At 42.8% G+C, this 24,201-nt stretch overlaps 2 protein-coding genes across 2 annotated transcripts in view; both read left to right on the top strand.

Annotated features, from left to right (window-relative positions):
* Positions 1-24,201, top strand: part of LOC139458474 (uncharacterized) — a 284,787-nt gene that overhangs the window by 218,881 nt on the left and 41,705 nt on the right. The gene's annotated exons all lie outside the window — the stretch shown is intronic.
* On the top strand, positions 151-22,919 carry LOC139459669 (sec1 family domain-containing protein 2-like). Its single transcript, XM_071241286.1, has 16 exons — positions 151-197; positions 1,499-1,703; positions 3,743-3,979; positions 5,367-5,519; positions 6,687-6,764; positions 6,962-7,093; positions 7,930-8,102; positions 9,538-9,634; positions 10,866-10,993; positions 12,612-12,827; positions 13,651-13,741; positions 15,277-15,340; positions 16,376-16,478; positions 20,439-20,594; positions 21,295-21,427; positions 22,740-22,919. Exons 2-16 carry the CDS (start codon positions 1,530-1,532, stop codon positions 22,830-22,832), a joined length of 2,028 nt encoding a protein of 675 aa, XP_071097387.1. The 5' UTR covers positions 151-197; positions 1,499-1,529; the 3' UTR covers positions 22,833-22,919.

Raw genomic sequence — 24,201 nt, 5'->3', positions numbered from 1 at the left:
CACAACAAAACACGATGTTAGCTTTTAGTCCCAGTGTAGAAATCGTGATAATATTTTCGTTGTCTCTCGATCCGTGCTTTCGACTTGTCATTCCGGAGGTTACCGAGAAAAGCCGACGTTCTCCGAGTGTGCACAAGTAGGGGCAGATAACTCTAATTTCAATATCCTACTGTTGATGTGTAAAGTGCAGTGTTTCGGTATGTTTTGAACTACATTATTCTTATGACATATCAACCATTCTAAGCAGAAGATGTTTTTGTGTTTTAAATTTTGAAGTCCTCCTATATGGGTAGAAGGAACATATCACATTACTTTTTTTGTACAGGTATTACTGACGAAATGAATTAGGCTACATCTCCAACTGACTGAGCTAGTTGAGTACTAGTTCTTGTCATTTGGATTTAAACATGTAAAATGTCCAGTTGGATTGATTTATATTACGTACTTTTAAATGTAGGCCATTATATAATTAATAATTTATATATGACAGGCTATAATTATTTGAAAATGTCATGAGCATTCTAACTGTTTACAGTTGCTTTGAAAGGAAGCAGTTGGTCGTCAATGTTGTCACGGTTTTACCATGGACTCTAAATATTAAGTGTCGGGTGCAGGCTAAAACGGCACCTCAGCAAAACGTCACCGATTTCTCTGGCGAAAACGGCACCGCATTTAAGTGTCCATGGTTTTACCCAATGCTCGTGAGCAGTTTGTAGCTGAGGTAGAGTTATGTAGTACCCTGCGTGACAACGACGACACCTTCTCATATCATGATGAAGTCCACCATCTGTTTGTCTTTCGACATTTTCCTTATTCATGAAAATGAATTATTAATACTAACAAATAACGTTTAAATCTTTTCCATGATATCTTCATTTTGCCTTTGTATCCTGACATACCCTATTTTTGAAAAGTTATGATGACATTGTTGACAATAGTGATATTTCGAGGGGGGAGTGAATCAAACCCCACATTACAATTTGCATAGAAGCTTTTCTGAAAACTCCATTAAAAAAACATTGTCAAACAGATACAAACTAACACAATCTGGTGGCTATATATCATGATATATGATATACAGGTTAGAATTGGTCTTCAGCATTCCATTCCACCCATACGAAGCAAGTAACGGGCTCGGGTTATTTTATAATGTAAAGAAATAAAGGTAAAGCCTTGCAAGAAGGGTAAAATTAGTTTAATTTTAATATAATTATATGGAGACTACCATAACGATCCGGGTTAGAATAGGTCAATCAACTCATGCTTGCCATAAACTATGCTTGTCGCAAGAGGCAACTGATGGGATCGGGTGGTCAGTCTCGCTGACTTGGTTGATGTCTGTCATTGTTTCCCAATTGCATGACGCTCATGATGTCAAACACACAATTATCTGGTCCATATTTGATTATTTACAGATCCTTGTCATTAAGTTGGAATATTGCTGAGTGTGGCGTTTAACAACAAATAAACAAACAACCTGATTACATCTATGTTTTAGGAATGAGTAATTGAACAATCATCTGATAAAGATGAAGACAACGTGGCAGTGTTCAAAGGCATTATGGGAAGAAGTAACATTGAAGGTGAACAGGTCGGTGGTGTACGTGGATGACCCATGTGCCGAGCTGCTACACTGGCAGGGCGGTATGGCTAGACTCCTGGAGGCCGGAGCTGTGGATGTGCGAGAGTTCTCTTCCTTTGAGGTAATACCTCTGTCAAGCCTTGACGTAATTAATAGTAATGTTGTTGTGCAGATTGTAATTGAAACCTGTGTCAAGCCTTGAAGTAATTAGTAGTAATGTTGTTGTGCAGATTGTAATTGAAACCCTTCATGGGGATTTCGGGTCCATATGCTGGTCTAGAGGCTACCAAGCATCTTCCCGAGGCATGAGAGTTAACTGACTTTTTAAAAGTCCAGTTTCCACCCTTGCCGAACTATGCTGGAATTCCTGGGCTCGATCGTAGCGCCACCAGTGGCTATTAAGAGTAATGTCCCTTCTTTGCCTCTCCTATGGACCAATCAGATTCCACCTCACGTATCACTTGCATTTGCTTCAAACAAAACGGCAGTGCCCAGTCAAGATGATCTGATCGATAATCAAGACTATATATTGTGATAAAACGAGTCTTACTTCGCGAAGTACATCAAATCACGTGAGCACTTTGATTAAAAACATGAAAAGATTTAGAAAATACCTGTTGACAACGAGTTAGCGGTGCACATGCTTTGCAAATCCTGCAATCGACCGAAATCTGCATAACAGTTTACGAACCGGATTTCGATTTCGAAGGGCGATTTTGATTGGACTATGCATAGACTCATTAGTCCAGCCAAAATGTAACTCCATAATACCAGCCTAGTTTGGCAAGGGTGGAAACTGGACTTTTATAGTCAGTTAACTCCCTTGCCTCGGGAAGATGGCGACCAAGAGGAATCAGGTGTTCCGACTCGGTGACTTTGTTGATTGGGTGACATCTAGTGCTGGGACGGGTAAATCGAGTACCTGGGTCGGGTGGGTACTGAGTAGGACCCGGGTACCCACAGGACTACCCGGACCCGTGGTTAGTCACCTAATTAATTTAGATACACGTATAAACCGATCTGGTCATGTATATACTGAAGTTGACTGATGTTTTATCATTATGCAATCATATAAAGTCAGAAGGAATGTGTGTAAGGTCAGAAAGAAATGTGAACATTTATCACTTATAGTGTAACCATAGAGCTCTTGATAATTTTTGCCATGAAACAATATCATTTTGACAGGAGTCAGTCAAACTATTCCCAATCGGACATGTTTAAACAGTTTTACCTATCTCTTGAGACCTACAGCGGGTACCCGGGTAGGGTAGGGTAATAGGGGGGTGGTTACCTGGGTAGTGAATTTGGACTCGTCCCAGCCCTAGTGACGTTGTATCCCGATGGTGCGGATTGTTGGTCACAATGTCAATCACTGGTATTGTCTGCTCAGGACATGGTTATTTACAGACAGTCGTCATATAGCTGGAATATTGCTGAGTGTGGCATTAAAAAACAAACACGATATCCTCTTTACACGTTGATAACATCAAGGTTGATACAAACGAGTAGGTAGCCTAGTGAGGTGTCACTGTTTCTAATTTAAACAAACAAATCTGTTGATATATTGAACATGTTGAAATCTAGGGATAATTGATTATCCTTGTTACCATGGTTACATGGACACTTCCCCAGTTTATAGTATGTCATCAGCAACATTGCGACTGAACATTAATACCAGACTGTGGAGCATAGACCCTAGTGAAATTAAGAAAACAAATAGTTAAGATTACTTTTCAGATCGCAGTGTCTAAGTTTAAGTGGGGGTAGGGTGGGGGAGTTCTTGAGGTCTTTCATCTTATGTTTGAATTAGGGACCTCTGTGTTTATCATGAGGGTAATGACAAAGACCACTTACATTTATCCTTAATTTCAAACAGTGACAACAACAGATATGGGGGCCGTTATGTAGTGTTTTAGATATGCCCTTAAATCATTTTATATGTCTGAAAGGTGCTCTTAAAAGAATTAAAATGCATGGAAGGTACTTGTCTGTTTAGCAGGGCGCTGTTCCACTAAACGATCTTAGCGCTAAGATGATCAAAATTCCCATACGTTAACATAGACTTATGACAGTCATGGCACTAAGATCGTTTTGTGGAATGGGACCCTTGTATATTGGAAAGCGCATAGGTGCTGACACAATGGTTCCATTGTGTTTCAGAAGGCAGATCCTAATCAGAAGAAGGCAGTGTTCATTGTCAGCTCCATGTTGCGAGACTCCGTGACTCGGGACGTGTTGAAGGATGTGGTAGAACAGAGCAGCTTCCAGTATGCTGTTGTCATCTCCACCGTCAGCAGCAGTGTGCATGCCTTTGACCGCACAGGAAGTGCCGAGGTGGACGACAAGCAAGACTTTGATGAAATGGAAGATCTCCTGCTTCAGTGGATGGGAAATATGGTGAGGGATGGGACTGTAGCCATGCCCTGGGGTGGTGGGGTAGCCTAGTGGTTAAAGCAATCGCTCGTCGCACCATTTACCCCGGGTTCTATTCCCGACATGGGTACAATGTGTGAAGCCCACTTCTGGTGTTCCCTGTCATGATATTGCAGGAATGTTGCTAAAAGCAGCGTAAATCCATACTAACTCATTGCACACTCACTGTTGAGTAGGGGGGCACGGGTGGCCCAGTCGTCTAAGGCGCCGCGATTCACTGTACAGAGTTGCATCCCTTGGGCACGCCAGAAACCTGTGATTGTGGGTTCGAATCCCGGTTCGCTTCAATTATGTTTCTAGGTTTGTCAGCACCGTACCCGTGCTCGTGGGTTTCACCAAAGTGGTAAACGTTCTGAGACCTGCATCACTTCGGGCTTTCCTCCCACATTAAGCTGACACGCCGCGATATGACTGGAATATTGTTAAAAGCGGCATTAAACCCAACTCACTCACTTACTGTTGAGTAGCCAGTGTGACCTGCACAACTGGCAACATGGTACTCTGATCGACCAATCAGAAAGCGTGCTGTAAAGCATGATCGAAAGCAGAACAAGGAAGTAGACAATCCGCTGCCGTCAGTTGGATTGGTGCTACTTGAGTTGTTAACACTGTTTCCCAAGTATATTTCATACTTGTTACAAATAACTTATCAAAATTGACTAAAGGTTTATATTTTGAGGTTGTCCATGGGCAACTGAAGTTGATTTGTTTTCTTGTCTGGCCATTTCATTTATGATTTAGCAAGTTGGGCATTAATTTTCCATACCTCCATACATTTCAAGTTAATGTGGTTACATTGTACATAAATCTCATAAAAATCAGATCTTAGTTCTCGCTATCACTAAACAAAGATCTGAGGACATCCAATTACGGGTCACATCAGAACGACCTTTCATCCAACCAATCAAAGCGTCATTCGGAATGTGTTTTCTAATCATGCAACCTCGAAAACGTTAACACAGGGTATTCCGAACGTCAGTTACGACTGATTCTGTCAAAATTATCGTCTATCTCTTGCTTCCGTGGGATAAATATTTGAACGGACGAGGCGTTACAATCTCAACCATATATTAGACATTCCGAAATGTTCTTTGTTCAGTTTTCAAATTTTTAATCGAGAACTGTGTCAGTATATTTTTTAAGCGTAGTCTGAAATAGAAGTCACCAGATTGAAACGAGTGCCGTAAAGCTCGAGAAAGCTGCTTTCTAATTGGCTGATGTCGACTTCTTGTTAGTCTTTTCCGTGGTCGGTCAAAGTTCTTTAAAGGTTGTTCTGACATGACCCCATCTTTGGTTGGCGGCAGCGAGAACTTAAATCTGATTTTAATGAGATTGCATTGTACATTTGCAGAATTACACAGCGGAAATATTTCACATCCCTCTGTTCACCGCCGACATCTGTCCAGGGATGTTCGTCACGCCAGCGTTCTCACGGGTGTTTCCAATGCTTGACACGGATGTACAACATGTACAGCTACAGTACAACTCTGCTCACAAGGTCAAGGTTGGTGAATGCGTCACATGACAAATTGATGAGGCTTGTGCGTATGGCATTTGAAACTGTACAAAAACACTTTGGAAGGTACTCTTACAGGAAAATTCATTCACTTTATCCATGGCCTGATGTCTGTGAAATTGATCATTGATGATTTTAGAAATTGCTGATGATTAACAAGTCTTGTCATGTATTATTTGTTTTCAGCCCAAACAAACTGTATTTTAATTGTCTGTATTGAACTGTCTGTATACATTCAGAAGACACCCATGTTGGACTTTTGATCAGATCATTTGGCATAACTCTCTGATATTCTTCATGCAACCCGCTGAGACTAAAAAATGGGGATATTTAAGCTTGAGTTTGATATCATGTAACAATAAAATGGAAAATAGGCAGATGGTAAATTTTGGGCACTTATCATAATCATGATAATATCAAAGAAGATAAACATGATAAATATGTTAAGTAAGGAGAATATATGACTAAGCCTACATTTTGATTAAACCTTGAAATTATATATCAAGCAATTCATAAACATTGGAAATTGGACATCAACATACAAAAGAAATTCCATCATAGTGTGCAGCTACTTCATCAGTTGCAAGCATCAGGGACACATTTAAAAAATAATGTAGTATTTGTCATTAAGTTTTGTGACAGTTACAGTTATGAAAGCATTTGTTTGAAGACTTTGAGTGAGAGGCATGCCCTGTTGTTTAATGAGCATGATGAGGCGGCTAGAAATGGCTTCTGAAAAACTTGAAAACCAATACCGAATGTGAGGTGAGATTGGGTTTAACGTTGCGTCCAAGATTATTGCACTTATATAGCGACATGCATGTACGTGTGTGTGTGTGTGTGTGTCTGTGGCTGCTTGTACTAGTCCGGACTGATGCCAGTTTATAGTGCTGGCCCACTTAGATACCATGCCGCAGTTAAACATGAATACCCCACCTTCGGCTCTCCGTGCACAATACCGAAGGAGATCCTGCACGTCCCTTATCAAGGTATATATGTTCGGTCAGATGCATCTGTACCATGGTTTGCATGAAGAAGGTTCCACTGTCTGTAGTTTTATTTAGGGAGCTAAGTTTGTAGAAATGATGTAATTCCTATAGTTTCAGTTTTTCCTACAGTGTAAATGATTTTATGTTTATATTTGGTATTTCTTAGGGAGACAAGGCATTGTTTACCTCGCTGTCTGAGATTGAATGTCATCATCTACCCAAAGCGTTACAGAATACTTTCAAGGTAACCATGGTAACCCTTTTACACATGAGAGTTCCAGATAACTTTTTGAGCATTGAGTATGACCATATTTTCTTGAGTATAGTGCACTAACAAGCGATATACATGTCTTATTAACAATAGTAAATAAGTCCAGACTGTCAAAAGCACCCAGACACACACTCACTCTTTTGTCACACAAACTGTTACCATGGTTACAGAGACTTGCGTGCTGCTTCCATGCCTTACTGAGTGACCTCGGGGTCAGGGAGGACCTGTACAGTGTGGGTCATACGAGTCGACTACTTGCTACAGAGATCGAGAACTACCCACCTGCCAAGATTAGAAGAAAGGTGAGCTGACTTTTGTGTTGTTCTGCTCATGAGTAATATGAGAGACAATCTCATTAAAATCAGATCTAAGTTCTCGCTGCCGCTAAACAAAGATCTGAGGACATCCCATTACGGGTCATGTCAGATCGACCTTTCGTGAACTTAGACCGACCACTGAAATGACTAACAAGAAGTCGACATCAGCCAATTAGAAAGCAGCTTTCTCGAGCTTTACGGCAATCGTTTCAACCAGGTGACTTCCATTTCAGACTAGGGGCGGTCGGGTAGCCTTGTGGTTAAAGTGTTCGCTCGTCACGCCGAAGACCTGTGTTTGATTCCCGACATGGGTACAATGTGTGAAGCCCATTTCTGGTGTCCCCCGCCGTGATATTGCTGGAATATTGCTAAAAGCGGCGTAAAACCATACCCACCACCATTTCAGACTACGCTTAAAAAATATGCTGACACAGTTCTCGATTAAGATTTTGAAAACTGAACAAACGAACATTCCGGAATGTCATATATATGCTTGAGATTGTATGGCAGTACTTTCCATGTACCGTGCAACGCCTCTGCTGTTCAAATGTTTATCCCATGGAGCGAGAGATAGATGATGATTTTGACAGAATCCGTCATACAAGCTGTAACTGTCTTTTGGAATACACTGTGTTACTCACTTGCCTCGGGAAGATGACAGATGACAGTAATGTACGTTTGTATGACCCCAACCCAACCTACTTAGCTCGAGCGCTTTGTGGACTAAGATTTATGGTATTCAACTTGTGCCTACACATGTATTTTGTCTCAGCTACACCCTTAGTTGTTTCAGCACAGTGCCTATGTTTGCCCTGTTTCAGAATGTCTCCAACAGAGCTTCGTTAGTCCTGATTGACCGCACACTGGACCTGGCATCACCAGCTGGCCACCAACTGGACACTCTACTGGACAAGATCACAAGTGTCCTGCCGTCGCTGCCTCGTCACAACGCTGATGTCCTGGTCGACATGTCCGGACTCTGCTCCATTTCACAGTGAGGACATACTTGGTTAAACACATCTGACAAAAAATCACGTAGTCTTTTAGGAATTGAAATGCATGCCATGGAGCTCTCATTAAGATGATCAGGTGTCCCCTTTCAGTTCAACATGAGGTCGGGCGCACGGGTGGCCCAGTCGTCTAAGGCGCCGCGATTTGCTGTGCAGAGTTGTGTCCCTTGGGCACACCAGAAACCTATGATTGTGGGTTCGAATCCCGGTTCGCCCCAATTATGTTTCTACGTTTGTCAGCACCATATTCATGCTCATGGGTTTCACCGAAGAGGTAAACATCTGAGACCTGCATCACTTCGGGCTTCCCTCCCACATTAAGCTGACAGGTCGCGATATTATTGGAATACTGTTAAAAGCAGCGTTAAACCCATCTCACTCACCCACTCAACATGTGCTAGACCATGAGCAGTTTTAGTTTAGAAAGTTTGTCACCTATCCTTTTCATGGAGGCTGATGATGCCAGAGCTCCAGGTACAATGTAACTTTTTGAGCAATTGAGTTTTTACTCTAGGGTTTCTATTTTAATTGGGTTATTACATTTTTTATTTTGTGACCAATATTTTTTCACTCATCTATTGATCACTCTATTGGGTTTTTCCCCAAATTAGTGAACATTTTAAGATTTTATAAAAAATGAAAAAATGTTTTAGATGTATATAACAGTTCTTAATATTTTGGCCTGACTCTGAAAGTAAACTAGCTCGTAATTGTGTTTCGGAAATAAGCTGGAAAAGTTTCATTTGGTATTTACGTGCGCTGTTTTTATACATTTGAGTATTTTATTTAATGCATATGTTTCTGTAAGCAAGTTTATTGAAAGTAATTGGGTTTTGAATATTTTTTGGGGGGTATTTTACGCATTTTATTTTATGCCTGTTTCAATTCCTGAATCCCAAGGTTTACTTTGTGAAGCATACTGTTCTTTGAGCGTGTTCATCATTTTGTAAGCAAAATTATCACTGGATGCATTAACTAATTATATTAATAATTTTGGGGAAGTCTCTTTTTCATGTTGTAACCCCAAAAGTCTGAAGTTTATGCTATTTTTATTTTTTATGTTTTTGGCTCCACTCAGTCATGACTGTAAACCATAGAAATAGTGTCATCTTAAACCTATGAACATTCCAGGGTAGAATAGGACTTCAGTCCTCTCAACCTCCACCATAACCCAACTTATGACTGTTCCCGTGAAGATCTTGGAAAGAATAGGTCTTCAGCAACCCATGCTTGATGAATGTCATTGTATCCCAATTGTGTGGTTTTGATGTTCATGATGTCAATCACTAGATCGTCTGGTCCCAACTCAATTATTTACAGACTGCTGTCATGTGGCTGGAATATTGCTGCGTGAACGTCAAACAGACAAACAAACAAACAAACAAACACTTATAATTGAATCCTTGTTGTTTGTTGTAGGGATGCTAAGAGTGTCATTGTCCCAGGAAGTCTTGCATCAGGCAACTTCTCAACTCAACCTACACATCTGCAGAATCTGGTGTATGGCAAACACAAGGTGAGTATTTGCTAGACACAACCAAATGGTGTCCAAGTATTCTATAATAATGTTATATATTTCTCTTTAATAACTAGGCATTCAAAATCCATTACATGTACATGTGTGCTTAGCCTGGCCTTAATACTGCAATAGAATCACAAATTTTGCCCAGCTTACAAGTACAGGAAGCAAAACACACAAACTCAGTTCTGCACCAAATCCATCTTCCTGACTGTAAAAGTCCAGTTTCCACCCTTGCCACCTCTGTGGTCCAGTGGTAGAGCGTCCACCCAAAAGATGTTAAAAGATGGTACTTGTTGTTACCCTGTCTGGCGCTCGGCATTAAGGGGTTAAAACCAGGACTCGTCGGCTCGGAGTCAGTGTACTGTGTCTGAGTGGGGTATTCATGTTAAACTGCGGCATGGTATCTCAGTGTGCTAGCACTATAAATCGGCATCAGTCCGTTCTAGTACAAGTAGCCACACACACACACGTGCATGCACATCGCTATATAAGTGCAATAATCTTGGACACAACGTTAAATCCCATTTCACCTCACCCAGTTTTAATTACTTGGTTGATGTAGATTTAAAAATATTCTTCAGAATATTTCACAGTATCATCCAATCATGGGTGCTAGGTGCTTCACTGCACACTCTATCTTTTATGGCTGCAGCTGGCCACACAGTGGATGTGATGTAATAGAGTGGAACATGTAAGGGAGATCACTCTGTGCCCATTTCCTGATGGTCAATAGATTGATGAATCCAGACCAGGACCCACTTGCACAAAGCGATCTTTGCGCTCTCATATTTAAACATAGGCTTACGATAGTCTTAGCGCTAAGATCGCTTTGTGCAAGTGGGCCCAGAGTCTAGAGCTGTGTGACCGCCTCCGTGGTCTAGTGGTAGAGCGTCTGCCCAGGGAGCGGAAGGTTCGGGGTTCGATCCCCAGCCGTGTTATGCCAAAAGGCGTTAAAAGATGGTACTTGTTGTTACCCTGTCTGGCGCTCGGCATTAGGGGCTAAAACAAGGACTGGTTGGCTCGGAGTCAATGTACTGTGTCTGAGTCGGGTATTCATGATAAACTGCGGCATGGTATCTCAGTGAGCTAGCACTATAAATTGGCATCAGTCCGGACTAGTACAAGCAGCCACAGACACATTAATGTTCACATTACTCGATGTGTCTGTAATAGTGGTAATATTATTGTTGTTCATTGTTTATCATCCTATTAATTTGACTTTCAGGAATGTCTAATGGCTGTAAATCGACGGCTGGTTGAAGCTGCTTCCAGTGAGAAACTTCCAGTCAACTTGGCAGGCAAACCAGGACGAGTGACTGCAGAGCAGCTAGACACCACACTCAGCCTATTCAAGTAGGCAAACATATTTCTGTCTTGCACTCTACCTTCTCATGAAGGTCTTGATTGACAACGGGGGCACGGGTGGCCCAGTCGTCTAAGGCGCCGCGATTCGCTGTGCAGAGTTGCGTCCCTTGGGCATGCCAGAAACCTATGATTGTGGGTTCGAATCCCGGTTGGCCTAATTATTGTTCTAGGTTTGTCTGCACCATACCCGTGCTCGTGGGTTTCACCGAAGTGGTAATTGCTGAGACCTGCATCACTTTCCTCCCACATTAAGCTGACACGCTGTGATATAACTGGAATAGTGTTAAAAGCGGCATTAAACCCAACTCACTCACTCACTCACTTGATTGACAACAGTTTAAGGATCAATACTGGAATTTCACTATTACAGTAAAAACAAAGAAGTTGTTATCCATAAATTGTGTCTACTTTGTCATCCATCAACTTCTAAGAAATACCCATCAAAGAATTAGAACAAGTAAATTGTGCACCAGTTAGTACCCTGGTAGATCATTCATCTTTGTTCTCAGAGGATGTAGGTCATTGGAATTAATGCTTGATGCTTGTCCTAAGAGGAGACTAAATGGATCGGTGGTCAGGATTGATGCTTTTTTTATGCATGTCATCGTATCCCAATTGTGTGGATTAACTTTCATGATGTCAATTACTGATTGTCTGGTCCAGACTTGGTTAGGCTAAAAACATAATAGTCTTGGTTCTCAGGCACTGCCCGCTTCATCATAAAGTCTGCATTTATATTTCAATTTTCAAATTTAAAAAAAAAATCCTAATACACTGTACTTAAACACAATGTGATCCAATATATCACACAGTTATTTCCCTTTACATGCACACTGCTTTACTGTGCATCTGGTGTTATGGTAATGGTGGCAATAAGAGTTTGTATGCTTGTTTATGTAGGGAGGCCTTTTCCCAGGTTGATGGTACACAACTGTTTATTTGGTTAGATACTAGTTTGAACAAGCAAAAAATAACAACAACCACCCGCACGTATTATATTTTCAAACGATGTTGCCTGAGAAAAAATTAGTTTATTTTTTTAAGTCTTATTTTCCGACTACCATCACATAGGTGGAATGTTGCTGAGTGAGCTGTTAATGTTTCTACTTTCTCACCACTGCGTTGCAATCGCCTTAAAATCAGATCTTAGTTCTTGCTACGGCTAAACAAAGATCTGAGGACAAATTGGCGACAACGCTTCGAAACATATTTTGACAAATTCTCGATTACAAATTTGAAACCCGAACAAAAGAACATTCTGGAATGGCTAATAGATGGTCTTGATTGTATGGATACAGTCGTTAAACCCGTAACTATCGTTCGTTGCATGATCAGAAACCACATTCCGACTGTCACTTTCATAATCTGGTAAGCGATGCTCTGATTGGTCGGATGAAAGGTCGTTCTGACATGACGTGGGATGTCCTCAGATCTTTGTTTAGCGGTAGCGAGAACTGAGGTCTGATTTTAATGAGATTGCACTGCGTTGTGGCTGCGACATGACTGGTTGAGATGTACGCATCCTTCACATATGCTTGTATTATTACAAGAGATACATTTTAGGATTCAAAAGTTGTGACAATATGTTGATATTTTTCTTTGTCAGAGGCAACTATGCTGCCATTGAGTCTCATCTGGATACTCTCCAGGTTGCCATGGCAACATCACAGGCTTTGAAACATCAGGATATTGGTCGCAATGACAACCTATTAAGCACAGAAAAGAATCTTGTCCAACTTGTAGGAGATGATAGCTCTGCTGGGGGTCTGTCCCATATTCTGACCTTGCTGAAAGGTCAACTACAGCTTCCAGCCAATCAGAGGTTAGTTCATACAGCAACCAGAAAACACATTTGAAACTTTCTTGGCATAGAAATTTGTTTAGGAGATCAACTTTCTGTGTTTATCAGTAAGAAAAATGATGTCATTCTTCAGTGACAAGAAAAAATGTATTCATGATGGGTGGTCAGGCTCGCTGACTTGGTTGATGAATGTCATCGATTTCAATTGCGTGGATCGAGGCTCATGATATCAATCACTGGATTGTCTGGTCCAGACTCGATTATTTACACAGACCACCATCAGATAGCTGGAATATTGCTGAGTGCAGTGTTAAACAACAAACAAAAACCAAACAAAAAACCATGATGTTCTGCAAAATATTAATCACACTGGATTTTATTGACCATTCGTATACAATATTTTTCAAACAATGATAATTTTTTCATGTTCTGAAAACATGATCATCCCCAAGCTTCCAGGGTTTCAGACTGGTTCCTATTCTGAGCTCTTTTCTGATTCCATGTCAAAATTAATAAAGTCATGGAAATGTTTTTGAATGTGCTGGGGCCAAGGGTGGCCCAGGCATCTAAACAGCCACGATTCGCTGTGCAGAGTTGCAACCCTTGGGCATGCCAGAAACCTATGATGTGGGTTCGAATTATGTTTCTAGGTTCGTCAGTACCATACCCGTGCTCGTTGGTTTCACCAAAGTGGTGAACGTCTGAGACCTGTACTTTCTTTCGAAATTTAGCTGACACGCTGTGATATGACTGGAATACTGTTCAAAGCGGCATAAAACCCAACTCACTCACTCACTCATTTTGAAATGTGCCAATGCCATTTGTTCCAACTTTCTTTGTGTAGATCCCATAGCCTGGACGATGTGTTGATGGTGCTGACGTTCCTGTACTCGCTGTCGGGGGGAGACTGTGGGGAGGAAGAACTGGAAGTACAGGTTGGTACCATTCTTGCACTCTCCTACCAAGAGTTCCTTGCGGCCGGCAGCCAGCCAGCATAGTACCTCTGCCACAGCCCAGCACCATGTGACGATTCGTCACATCTTTCACAGTCCATTCAAGATATTGCATACCGGTATGCTTTTCATCCGTTTCTTGTTTGACAAGTCTACACATTTTCATAAACAAATGTCAAAGAACGTTTACGGTTCATTAAGAAAGTATGCTAATGCGTGAAAATCTACTTGTTTTTGCGTAGTTATCCTTTGTTTACATTGGTTGTACAGCTCCACGTGCTGTCATTGAAGCCCAACGGAGAGCTAGAGATACAGTCACTTTGATGTATAAATATATTTTGTCATGCAACTTACTGTCGCAGCTGTAGTAGCATATTTGTATAATTTTGCAAAACAATATGTAAAGCGCCCCCAAATACTTGCACTAGTCCGTTCTATACTGATTTCTGAAAAAGCGTGTTTGTTTACAAACAAGAGAAAAGTCTGGTCACGTGATATGCAAATTAGCCTGTGGCAGTGGTGTTATGCTAAGTCACCACTGCGCCAGAGTGTGCCATTCTTGCTGATCATGATTTATATACATCCCGTGACCCCATGGAGATCCACGTTACAACTGTTTTTCAGCTTGCCGTAAAAGGCGACTATGCTTGTTGTAAGAGGCGACTAACGGGATCGGGTGGTCAGGCTCGCTGACTTGGTTGATGCATGTCATAGATCCCGATTGTGTGAATCGATGCTCATGATATTAATCAAGAATTGTCTGGTCCAGACTCGATTACTTCCAGACCGCCGTCATACAGCTGGAATATTGCTGAGTGCGGCGTTAAACAACAAACCAACCAACCAACCAACTTGTATACACTGTCAAACTGGTGTAGCAGTTCATTGCATAATACATGTAGCGAGGGTTTTTGCATGGTCAGTGTTTGAAATTAAGCATGGGAGGCACGAGGTCCTTGTGACAGCCTCTATGTTAATAGCAGAACATTTAGAGTGAGTGAGTGAGTTGGGTTTAACGCCGCTTTTAACATTATAATGGCGTGTCAGCTTGATGTGGGAGGAAAGCCCAAAGTGATGCAGGTCTCAGACGTTTAACACTTCGGTGAAACCCACAAGCATGGGTATGGTGCTGACAAACCTAGAAACATAATCGGGGTGAACCAGGATTTGAATCCACAATCATAGGTTTCTGGCGTGACCAGGGGACGGATCTCTGCACAGCGAGTCGCGGCGCCTTAGACGACTGGACCACCCGTGCCCCCCGGAACCTTTAGAGGGCCGAGGAGAAAACCTCAAGGGCCCTATGACCCCTCTAAACCCAACTCACTCACTCACTCTTTATGTCAGACACTTGGCTGTCACAGGTGCAGTCTAGCTGAAACACTTTTTGATCATTCGTCCAGCCAGTCAGTAGTCAGATGGATGGAGGGACAGAGAATTATTACCCTGCTTGCCTCATGTGTGCACACGCACACACCCTTTGTCACCTCACTTGATTATATTTTATCTGTGTCCAGGACCTGCTGGTGGATGCTGTTTTAGCTGAGAAGTCTGACTTACCACCCGTGATACATGCAATTGGTGAGTGGCTGAATAGGTAGCTACTTTCACAAAAGTAATTGTATTCTTCATATTCCTGGAATTGACTTGAAAATATATGGAATACTAAACGAACTCATTAGATACCAAGCTATTCACTCGCTTCCTAAAATTGGTTTTATGCGGGAGCGAGTTTATTATTTTATTTGTTACCTGTCGTTTATACATTTTTATAATTGCACTGGGCTTATCCCCTATTGTTGGGAACTAACTTGTAATCGAGTGGATCGGTCAAGATTTGTAATCATATCAATGCTAAATCAACCGAATTAACACAGAAACGATTCCAGAGAGTACTTTAAGTACCGTATCCAACGTAATAAGCGTCCAGGGCGCTCTCAAAATTAGAATTAGGGGGCTCTTATTAGAATAAAACTTTGGTGAAAAAAAGTTGAAAGATCATAAATTTTGTGGTTTATGCTGACAGCCTGAAATGATACAAAAGAAAAGTCTGTGTATATTGTACACGACAGATGTTTTTCCAGAATGTAATTGGCCACAATTAAGGGTGCATATAACACACAAGTGCATATTATACACAAATAAATAAGTCTTGTATACATTGATCAATCGGAAGGAATTGGTATTGTTCACTAGCCAATATATTAGCAAATATTGCCGTGGGTGCCTATTATGTCGAATACAGTATTATTCATCTGTTTATTTCACACATTGACATTGATAATACCCAAAGCATACATTTTTTACATATTTCCTCAATATATTGACCCATTTAGATTGTATTGAAATATGTATTGTTGAAGGTTGGATCTTATGAGTTGTATAAATTATAATAGGAACCAGGGCCCCTGTTCCAAAAAGTTATCTTAGCGCTAAGATTTTCATAACTCTTGAAACTTTAACCCAATGATTGTGGGTTCAAAACCAGTGGTAAGATTGCTTTGTAGAATCAAGCTGAAATGAGATGGGAGCAGTCTCTGTAGCTTGTGGGGTCCTCCATGTTGTGTTTAAAGTTGGCATGGAACAACATCGAGTGACTGGCTTACTCACTTGCAGTGGGAGACGCTGTGAGTGGCAGCATAGTAAGAGACCTGCTGGAGGACGTCTGGAGCAAACTGGAGGCTGTCGGGGCCGCTCGGGAAGACCTTAAGAACTTCCAGTAAGTCTAATGTGTCTGCCTGTCTGTCTGTCTGTCTGTCTGCATGTCTGCCTGCCTGCAAGTCTGTCTGTGTGTGTGTCTGTCTGTGTGTGTGTCTACCCCCCTGTCTGTCTATCTGCCTGCCTGTTTGTGTGTGTCTGTCTGTGTGTCTACCTCTCTGTCTGTTTGTCTGTGTGTCTACCTGTCTGTCTGTCTGTCCGTCCCACTGCCTGCCTGTTTGTTTGTGTGTCTGTCTGTCTGTCTACCTCCCTGTGTGTCTGCATGTCTGCCTGCCTACAAGTCTGTCTGTGTGTGTGTCTACCCCCCTGTCTGTCTATCTGCCTGCCTGTTTGTTTGTGTGTCTGCCTGTCTGTCTTTGTGTCTGCCTGCCTGTCTGTCTGTGTGTCTTCCTGCCTCGCTGTCTGTGTGTCTGTCTTCTAGTCTGTATGTGTGTCTGTCTGCCTACCTGTCTGGATGTGTGTTTGTCTACCTCACTGACTGTGTATATTTCCACCTGTGTATGTTTTAGCCTCTATTTCTGTACCTGCCTACCTGTTTGTCTATCGGCATGACTGTCAGCTTGTTTGTGTGTTTGTCTATCTGGTTGACTGTTAGTGTCTAGCTACCTACCTGTCTCTGTGCTTGTATATCTTACTGCTGGCCTGTCCGTGCCTGTCTGTGCATTTGTGTGTTGACGACGCCTGTCCTACTGGTTACGTGACTGTCTGTCTGTCTGTGTGTACATCTACCTGCCTGCCTGTCTGTTGTGTCTGTCTGTACATATGGTTGTCTTTTTACTGGTTGACAGCGCATCTGTGTGTGTGTCTATCTTGTCTTACAGGCTACTTGCATGACTGTCTGTCTATCTGTCTGTGTCTAGATCTACCTGCCTGCATGTCTGTCTGTCTGTTTGTGTCTGTACATATGTTTGTCTTTTTACAGGTTGACGGTGCATTTGTGTCTGTGTCTATCTTGTCTTACTGCCTACTTGCATGACTGTCTGTCAATGTACATCTACCTGCCTGCATGACTGTATGTCTATCTGTGTGTACATCTAGCTGCCTGCATGACTGTCTGTCTGTGTGTACATCTACCTGCCTGCATGACTGTCTGTCTGTGTGTACATCTACCTGCCTGCATGTCTGTCTGTCTGTCTGTATGTACATGTACCTGCCTGCATGACTGTGTCTGTCTGTGTGTACATCTACCTGCTTGCATGACTGTATGTCTGTCTGTGTGTACATCTACCTGCCTGCATGACTGTATGTCTGTGTGTACATCTACCTGCCTGCATGACTGTCTGTCTGTGTGTACATCTACCTGCCTGCATGACTGTCTGTCTGTGTGTACATCTACCTGCCTGCATGACTGTCTGTCTGTGTGTACATCTACCTGCCTGCATGACTGTATGTCTGTGTGTACATCTACCTGCCTGCATGACTGTCTGTGTGTGTGTACATTACCTGCCTGCATGACTGTATGTCTGTGTGTGTGTACATCTACCTGCCTGCATGACTGTATGTCTGTGTGTGTGTACATCTACCTGCCTGCATGACTGTCTGTGTGTGTGTACATCTACCTGCCTGCATGACTGTCTATCTGTGTGTACATCTACCTGCCTGCATGACTGTCTGTCTGTCTGTGTGTACATCTACCTGCCTGCATGACTGTATGTCTGTCTGTGTGTACATCTACCTGCCTGCATGACTGTCTGTCTGTGTGTACATCTACCTGCCTGCATGACTGTCTGTCTGTGTGTACATCTACCTGCCTGCATGACTGTATGTCTGTCTGTGTGTACATCTACCTGCCTGCATGACTGTATGTCTGTCTGTGTGTACATCTACCTGCCTGCATGTCTGTCTGTGTGTACATCTACCTGCCTGCATGACTGTCTGTCTCTGTGTACATCTACCTGCCTGCATGACTGTATGTCTGTCTGTGTGTACATCTACCTGCCTGCATGACTGTCTGTCTGTCTGTGTGTACATCAACCTGCCTGCATGACTGTGTGTCTGTGTGTACATCTACCTGCCTGCATGACTGTATGTCTGTCTGTGTGTACATCTACCTCCCTGCATGACTGTCTCTCTGTGTGTACATCTACCTGCCTGCATGACTGTATGTCTGTGTGTACATCTACCTGCCTGCATGACTGTCTGTCTGTGTGTACATCTACCTGCCTGCATGACTGTATGTCTATCTGTGTGTACATCTACCTGCCTGCATGTCTGTCTGTCTGTGTGTACATCTACCTGCCTGCATGACTGTATGTCTGTCTGTGTGTACATCTACCTGCCTGCATGACTGTATGTCTATCTGTGTGTACATCTACCTGCATGACTGTCTGTCTGTCTGTGGGTACATCTACCTGCCTGCATGACTGTATGTCTGTCTGTGTGTACATCTACCTGCCTGCATGACTGTCTGTGTGTGTGTACATCTACCTGCCTGCATGACTGTCTGACTGTGTGTACATCTACCTGCCTGCATGACTGTATGTCTGTCTGTGTGTACATCTACCTGCCTGCATGACTGTCTGTCTGTGTGTACATTACCTGCCTGCATGTCTGTCTGTCTGTGTGTACATTACCTGCCTGCATGTATGTCAGTCTGTGTGTACATCTACCTGCCTGCATGACTGTATGTCTGTCTGTGTGTACATCTACCTGCCTGTATGACTGTATGTCTGTCTGTGTGTACATCTACCTGCCTGCATGACTGTCTGTCTGTCTGTGTGTATATCTACCTGCCTGCATGACTGTCTGTCTGTGTGTACATCTACCTGCCTGCATGACTGTATGTCTGTCTGTGTGTACATCTACCTGCCTGCATGACTGTATGTCTGTGTGTACATCTACCTGCCTGCATGACTGTCTGTCTGTGTGTACATCTACCTGCCTGCATGACTGTATGTCTGTCTCTGTGTACATCTACCTGCCTGCATGACTGTCTGTCTGTGTGTACATCTACCTGCCTGCATGACTGTATGTCTGTCTGTGTGTACATCTACCTGCCTGCATGACTGTATGTCTGTCTGTATGTACATCTACCTGCCTGCATGACTGTATGTCTGTCTGTGTGTACATCTACCTGCCTGCATGACTGTATGTCTGTGTGTACATCTATCTGCCTGCATGACTGTATGTCTGTCTGTATGTACATCTACCTGCCTGCATGACTGTATGTCTGTCTGTGTGTACATCTACCTGCCTGCATGACTGTATGTCTGTGTGTACATCTACCTGCCTGCATGACTGTCTGTCTGTCTGTGTGTACATCTACCTGCCTGCATGACTGTATGTCTGTCTGTATGTACATCTACCTGCCTGCATGACTGTATGTCTGTCTGTGTGTACATCTACCTGCCTGCATGACTGTCTGTCTGTGTGTACATCTACCTGCCTGCATGACTGTATGTCTGTGTGTACATCTACCTGCCTGCATGTCTGTATGTCTGTCTGTGTGTACATCTACCTGCCTGCATGTCTGTATGTCTGTCTCTGTGTACATCTACCTGCCTGCATGACTGTATGTCTGTCTGTATGTACATCTACCTGCCTGCATGACTGTATGTCTGTCTGTGTGTACATCTACCTGCCTGCATGACTGTATGTCTGTGTGTACATCTACCTGCCTGCATGACTGTCTGACTGTGTGTACATCTACCTGCCTGCATGACTGTATGTCTGTCTGTGTGTACATCTACCTGCCTGCATGACTGTATGTCTGTGTGTACATCTACCTGCCTGCATGACTGTCTGACTGTGTGTACATCTACCTGCCTGCATGACTGTATGTCTGTCTGTGTGTACATCTACCTGCCTGCATGACTGTATGTCTGTCTGTGTGTACATCTACCTGCCTGCATGACTGTATGTCTGTCTGTGTGTACATCTACCTGCCTGTATGTCTGTCTGTCTGTCGGTGTGTACATTTGTCACAGTTCGGTATTGACACACAACCAACTTGTTTACCCAGATCCATCCTGGAGCCCACCAGTGCCATCAGTCCTGCCAGTATGAAGCCGCTGCTCAAGACAATCGTTGAACAGATCTTCAGCCCAGACAAACCCGAGCTTGTGGACCTAGAGTTTAAATCAAGTGGACTCAAAGACTTCTTGAAATCAGGATTTGGGTAATGCAGCAGTTAATATTTAAAGCTTGAAAGATATTTTTCGCTGTAAACTATGTGTGGCTGTCTGTGTCTCTCTGCTTGTACAAGTCCAGACTAATGCCAGGTGTATTCAAGAGAAGGAGGTAATCTTAAAACATCAACCAAAACATACTATGCTCTACAATACTACACTCATACAGTATACTGACTCCAACCTGTCCTTGTTTTATTCCCTTTATGCTGAACACTAGGCAGGGAAACAACATGTACCATCTTCCAATATCTTTTGGTATGATGCAGCCGGGGATCAAACAACCAACCTTCCTCTCTCTGGGTCGACACTCTATCTGCTAGGGGGTGCACGGGTGGCCCAGTCGTCTAGGGCACCACGAATAGCTGTGCGTCCCTTGGGCACACCAGAAACCTATGATTGTGGTTCGAATCCCGGTTCGCCCCGATTATGTTTCTAGGTTGTCAGCACCATACCCGTGTTCGTGGGTTTCACTGAAGTGGTAAATGTCTGAGACCTGCATCACTTTGGGCTTTACTCCCACATTAAGCTGACACGCCGTGATATAACTGGAATACTGTTAAAAGTGGCGTTAAACCCAACTCACTCACTCACTCATTATCCGCTAGACCATGGAGGCTGTCTCGAGTTTATGAATTTCAAGTTGATGTTTTGCTTAGGTAGTTAAGTATTTTTCCAATACATTTTCAGATTGTTCATGAACGTAAGCAAGCCCCGCCCCAGTGATCACCCCCTGCTTCTGGTATTTGTGGTGGGTGGGGTGACAGCAACAGAGGTGAAGCAGGTCAGAGATGTGATGGACAAGATGAAGCTTGATAAACAGGTATGCAATACATTCACCTGTAACAATAGGGAGATGCTAAAGCTACAGGTATGTCAACTAGTCAGTACTTTCACCTGTAACTATAGGACAGAAGCTTGACACACAGGTATGTCATTACTTTTATCTGTATCAAACGGACAGAAGCTTGACACACAGGTATGTGTTTATGTTTACCTGTAACAATAGGACAGAAGCTTGACACACAGGTATGTCATTACATTTACCTGTAACAATAGGGCAGAAGCTTGACACACAGGTATGTCATTATGTTTACCTGTAACAACAGGACAGAAGCTTGACACACAGGTATGTCATTACATTTACCTGTAACAATAGGGCAGAAGCTTGACACACAGGTATGTCATTACATTTACCTGTATCAATAGGACAGAAGCTTGACAAACAGGTATGTCATTACATTTACCCTTAACAATAGGACAGAAGCTTGACAAACAGATATGTCATTACGCTTACCTGTATCAATAGGACAGAAGTTTGACAAACAGATATGTCATTACGCTTACCTGTATCAATAGGACAGAAGCTTGACACACAGGCATGTCATTACGCTTACCTGTATCAATAGGACAGAAGCTTCACACACAGGTATGTCATAAGTTTACCTGTAGCAATAGGACAGAAGTTTGACAAACAGATATGTTATTACGCTTACCTGTATCAATAGGACAGAAGCTTGACACACAGGTATATCATTACGCTTACCTGTATCAATAGGACAGAAGCTTGACACACAGGCATGTCAATACTTTCACCTGCTTGACAAAAAGGTACGTCAGACGATCTGCATGTCAGCAAATATCACTTTATGCAAATGGACCCTACTTCCCGTTCATCAAAGCTATCTTTGCTCGACGACTATCAAAAGCCTATGTTAAAGGATTGGAGTTACGATGGTCCTACAGCAGTTACCGCTCTGTGCAAGTAGACCCTGGAGTTAAGGACTGGAATAGTAAGTGACTGAGAAGGGTTTAATGCCGCTTTGAACAGTATTCAGTTGAATCACAGTGTCAGCTTGATGTGGGAGGAAGACCCAAAATGCTGCAGGTCTCATGTGTTTACTACTTTGGTGAAACTGACAAGAACGGATATGGTGCTGACAAACCTTGAAATGGGGAGAACCGGGATTTGAACCCATAATTATAGGTTTCTGGTGTGCCCAAGGGACGCAGCTCTGCACAGTGAATTGTGGCACCTAAGAAAGGGCCATAGGTTCCGCAGGACCTGAATCGACTGCAGAGCCATTCACTGACACTGTGACTCTCACGATTTCATATGTTTTGTTTATTTCCAGGTTATCATTGGTAGCACAAAACTGCTACGAGGAAATGATGTGCTCCAGTCCATATTCTGCCAGAACAACGTGGACCCAGATTCTATTCTGTAGTCATGGTGTACATCTGTTTTCTGTATAAAGGGGACGGAGGCAATAAAACTTGTTTTCATGTACCTGTGTTTTATGTGCGTAATCATGACTAACTTACGAGACACTGCCTGCTCATGCTAGTTCAAGGGCGGTCGGGTAGCCTAGTGGTTAAAGCGTTCACTCGTCACGCCGAAGACCTGGGTTCAATTCCCGACATGGGTACAATGTGTGAAGCCCATTTCTGGTGTCCTCTGCCGTGATATTGCTGGAATATTGCTGGAATATTGCTAATAGCGGAGTAAAACCATACTCACCCATGCTAGTTCCAAGGATGATGGTGGTACTAGTCCATTGATAAAATGTTTGTCATGTTTATCAGACCACACTTATTATTTTTTGTCTTTTTAAAAATGTTCTTAGACAGTATGCTGAGATACATGTGACAACAAAAATGGAAGTATTTTAGATTGGTTTCCGAAACAAAGTCTTGAAATAAAACCAAAAGGAGTTAAAAGCATGTTTTGTGTTAAATATCATTGTATGATATTGTGTAGTCTCATTTGCCACAGGAAATGACATTTGTTTGTTTGTTTGTTTGTTGGTTAACACCGCATTCAGCAATATTCCAGCTATATGACGGCAGTCTGTAAATAATCGATTTTGGACCAGACAATTCAGTGATTAACATCATGCACATCGATCAATGCAATTGGGATACAATGACGTGCATCAACCAAGTCAGCGAGCCTGACCACCCGATCCCGTTAGTCAGCTCTTACGACAAGCAAAGTCGCCTTTTAGGCAAGCATGAGTTGCCGAAGACCTGTTCTACCCTGGATCTTCACGGGGGTAAATGACATGGTTCTGGTGATTACAGCGCATTATTGATTGACTACTTATCCATCATTCAACTGAGAATGCAAACATGTGGGAATTCCTGATTAAAACATGTCCCTAGCATCTCTTGCTGGTTGTAAGAGGCAACTGTATGGATTAGTTGGTCAGACTCAGTGACTTCGTTTGATAGGGTGTCAATGTATCCCCATGACGTGGTGGTGAGGTCAGGTGAAATGGTGTTTAACTTCGCATCAAAGATTATGGCACTTATATAGCGAAGTGCATGCCCATGTGTATGTGTGTGGCTGCTTGAACCAGTCCGGGCTAATGACTATTTTATAGTGCTGGCCCACTGAGATACCATGCCGCTGTTTACCCCACTTAGACACTGAAAACTGACCCCGAGCCGTCCAGTCCTTGTTTGAGTCCCTAATGGGGAGCACCAGGCAGGGTAACAACAAGTACCATCTTTTTACGTCTTTTGGTATGACGCAGCCGGAATCGAACCCAGACCACTCAGTTCTCTGGGTGGACGCTCTACCACTGAGGTGGT

The sequence above is a fragment of the Haliotis cracherodii genome, unplaced genomic scaffold (genome assembly GCF_022045235.1).
Source record: "Haliotis cracherodii isolate W230 unplaced genomic scaffold, xgHalCrac1.p SCAF_13, whole genome shotgun sequence".
In the NCBI taxonomy this organism is placed as follows: Eukaryota; Metazoa; Mollusca; class Gastropoda; order Lepetellida; family Haliotidae; genus Haliotis; species Haliotis cracherodii.
The sequence above is the reverse complement of the archived record's forward strand: the minus strand, read 5'-3'. Positions and strand labels throughout refer to the sequence as shown.